The sequence below is a fragment of the Nematolebias whitei genome, chromosome 1, assembly GCF_014905685.2.
Source record: "Nematolebias whitei isolate Nwh7 chromosome 1, NemWhi1, whole genome shotgun sequence".
Lineage (NCBI taxonomy): Eukaryota > Metazoa > Chordata > Actinopteri > Cyprinodontiformes > Rivulidae > Nematolebias > Nematolebias whitei.
This window is the reverse complement of record NC_056498.1, coordinates 41,841,750-41,843,799: the sequence shown is the minus strand read 5'-3', so window position 1 is coordinate 41,843,799 and position 2,050 is coordinate 41,841,750. Positions and strand designations below refer to the sequence as shown.

Genomic DNA, 2,050 nt, shown 5'->3' with positions numbered 1-2,050 from the left:
AACAGATTATTTTAAAGAACAGATTATTTAAAGAACAGATTATTTTAAAGAACAGATTATTTAAAGAACAGATTATTTAAAGAACAGATTATTTAAAGAACAGATTATTACTGTCATGTTCAGTTAAATGTTTTCTTCTGTTTCACTCTTTTTTAATTGTTCGTCAGTTTCTTTCATTTTTCTCTGCTCCGGTTTCTTTCCCTCCATCATAATAATTTCTCCTCTCACTTTGTGAATTAACTGATCTGTGTTCAGATCCAGCACTTCATGTTTTCTCTTTCTCTCTTCCAGTTTGTTGATGTGCTGATTCATGAACTCTTTCAGTTTTACATGATCTTCTGCATTAATGAGAACAGCTCCCATCGAGTTTTTAATTTTAAACTCGACTTCCTTAAACATCTTCTCATTCTCTTCAAACTCTTTCTCTTCCTCCTTACTGAGGACAGTGAGTTGTTTTTTCAGCTCCTCCAGTTTTTCTTTTATCTTCATGAAAACATCAAAGTTGTGTTTCAAATGTTCCTCATCTTTAATCTTAATCCTCAGTAACTCCTCCTCAAGTTTAGACCTTTCTTCATCCATCAGGTGTCCTTGCTCTTCATTTTTATTCTCTGCTTGTTTCTCTGTTGCTGCAGAAACAGGAAGTTGGAGCAGTTTAGTTTTATGTCAGTGAATTAAAACAAAACAGATTATTTCTTGAAATAAATAAAAAGATTAAACTCACAAACTTTTCTTTGTCTCCATCTCCAGATAAAAACAACGACAACAGCAACAATCAGGATGAAACACAGAACTACAGCCAAGATGACAGGAACTGAGTTTTTACACTGGACAATGAAGAACTGGTCTGAAACACAGTCAGTAACAAAACAGTCAGTAACAAAACAGTCAGTAATAAAACACTCAGTAACAAAACAGTCTGTAATAAAATATTCAGTAACAAAATATTCAGTAATAAAACATTCAGTAATAAAACAGTCTGCAATAAAACAGTCTGCAATAAAACATTCAGTAATAAAACAGTCTGCAATAAAACACTCAGTAACAAAACAGTCTGTAATAAAACATTCAGTAACAAAACAGTCTGCAATAAAACATCCAGCAATAAAACAGTCAGCAATAAAACAGTCAGCAATAAAACAGTCAGTAATAAAATGGTCTGCAATAAAACATTCAGTAACAAAACAGTCTGCAATAAAACATTCAGTAATAAAACAGTCTGCAATAAAACATTCAGTAACAAAACAGTCAGCAATAAAACAGTCAGAAATAAAACAGTCAGCAATAAAACACTCTGCAATAAAACAGTCTGTAATAAAACAGTCAGTAACAAAACATTCAGTAATAAAACAGTCTGCAATAAAACATTCAGTAACAAAACAGTCTGCAATAAAACAGTCAGTAATAAAACAGTCGGTAATAAAACAGTCAGTAATAAAACAGTCAGTAACAAAACAGTCTGTAATAAAACAGTCAGTAACAAAACACTCAGTAATAAAACAGTCGATAATAAAACATTCAGTAACAAAACAGTCTGCAATAAAACATTCAGTAATAAAGCAGTCAGTAATAAAACAGTCTGCAATAAAACAGTCTGCAATAAAACAGTCAGTAACAAAACACTCAGTAATAAAACATCCAGTAATAAAACAGTCAGTAATAAAACAGTCAGCAATAAAACAGTCAGCAATAAAACAGTCAGTAATAAAATGGTCTGCAATAAAACATTCAGTAACAAAACAGTCTGCAATAAAACATTCAGTAATAAAACAGTCTGCAATAAAACATTCAGTAACAAAACAGTCAGCAATAAAACAGTCAGAAATAAAACAGTCTGCAATAAAACAGTCAGCAATAAAACACTCTGCAATAAAACAGTCTGTAATAAAACAGTCAGTAACAAAACAGTCAGTAATAAAACGGTCAGTAATATAACAATCGGTAATAAAACAGTCAGTAATAAAACAGTCAGTAATAAAACAGTTAACTATGTCGATAACAGAAGTGCTGCAGGTTTGACGCTGACTGTCCTACCTGGAACATGGACGTGTGT

At 31.6% G+C, this 2,050-nt stretch overlaps 1 protein-coding gene across 1 annotated transcript in view; it reads right to left on the bottom strand.

The window, feature by feature from the left end:
* Nucleotides 1-2,027: 2,027 nt before the first annotated feature.
* The window catches only part of LOC119415803 (butyrophilin subfamily 3 member A2), a 10,862-nt gene continuing 10,839 nt past the window's right edge, over nt 2,028-2,050 (bottom strand). The window contains exon 6 of the mRNA XM_037683012.1: nt 2,028-2,031. Coding sequence (XP_037538940.1) covers nt 2,028-2,031 — 4 coding nt within the window. The remainder of the gene's footprint in view (nt 2,032-2,050) is intronic.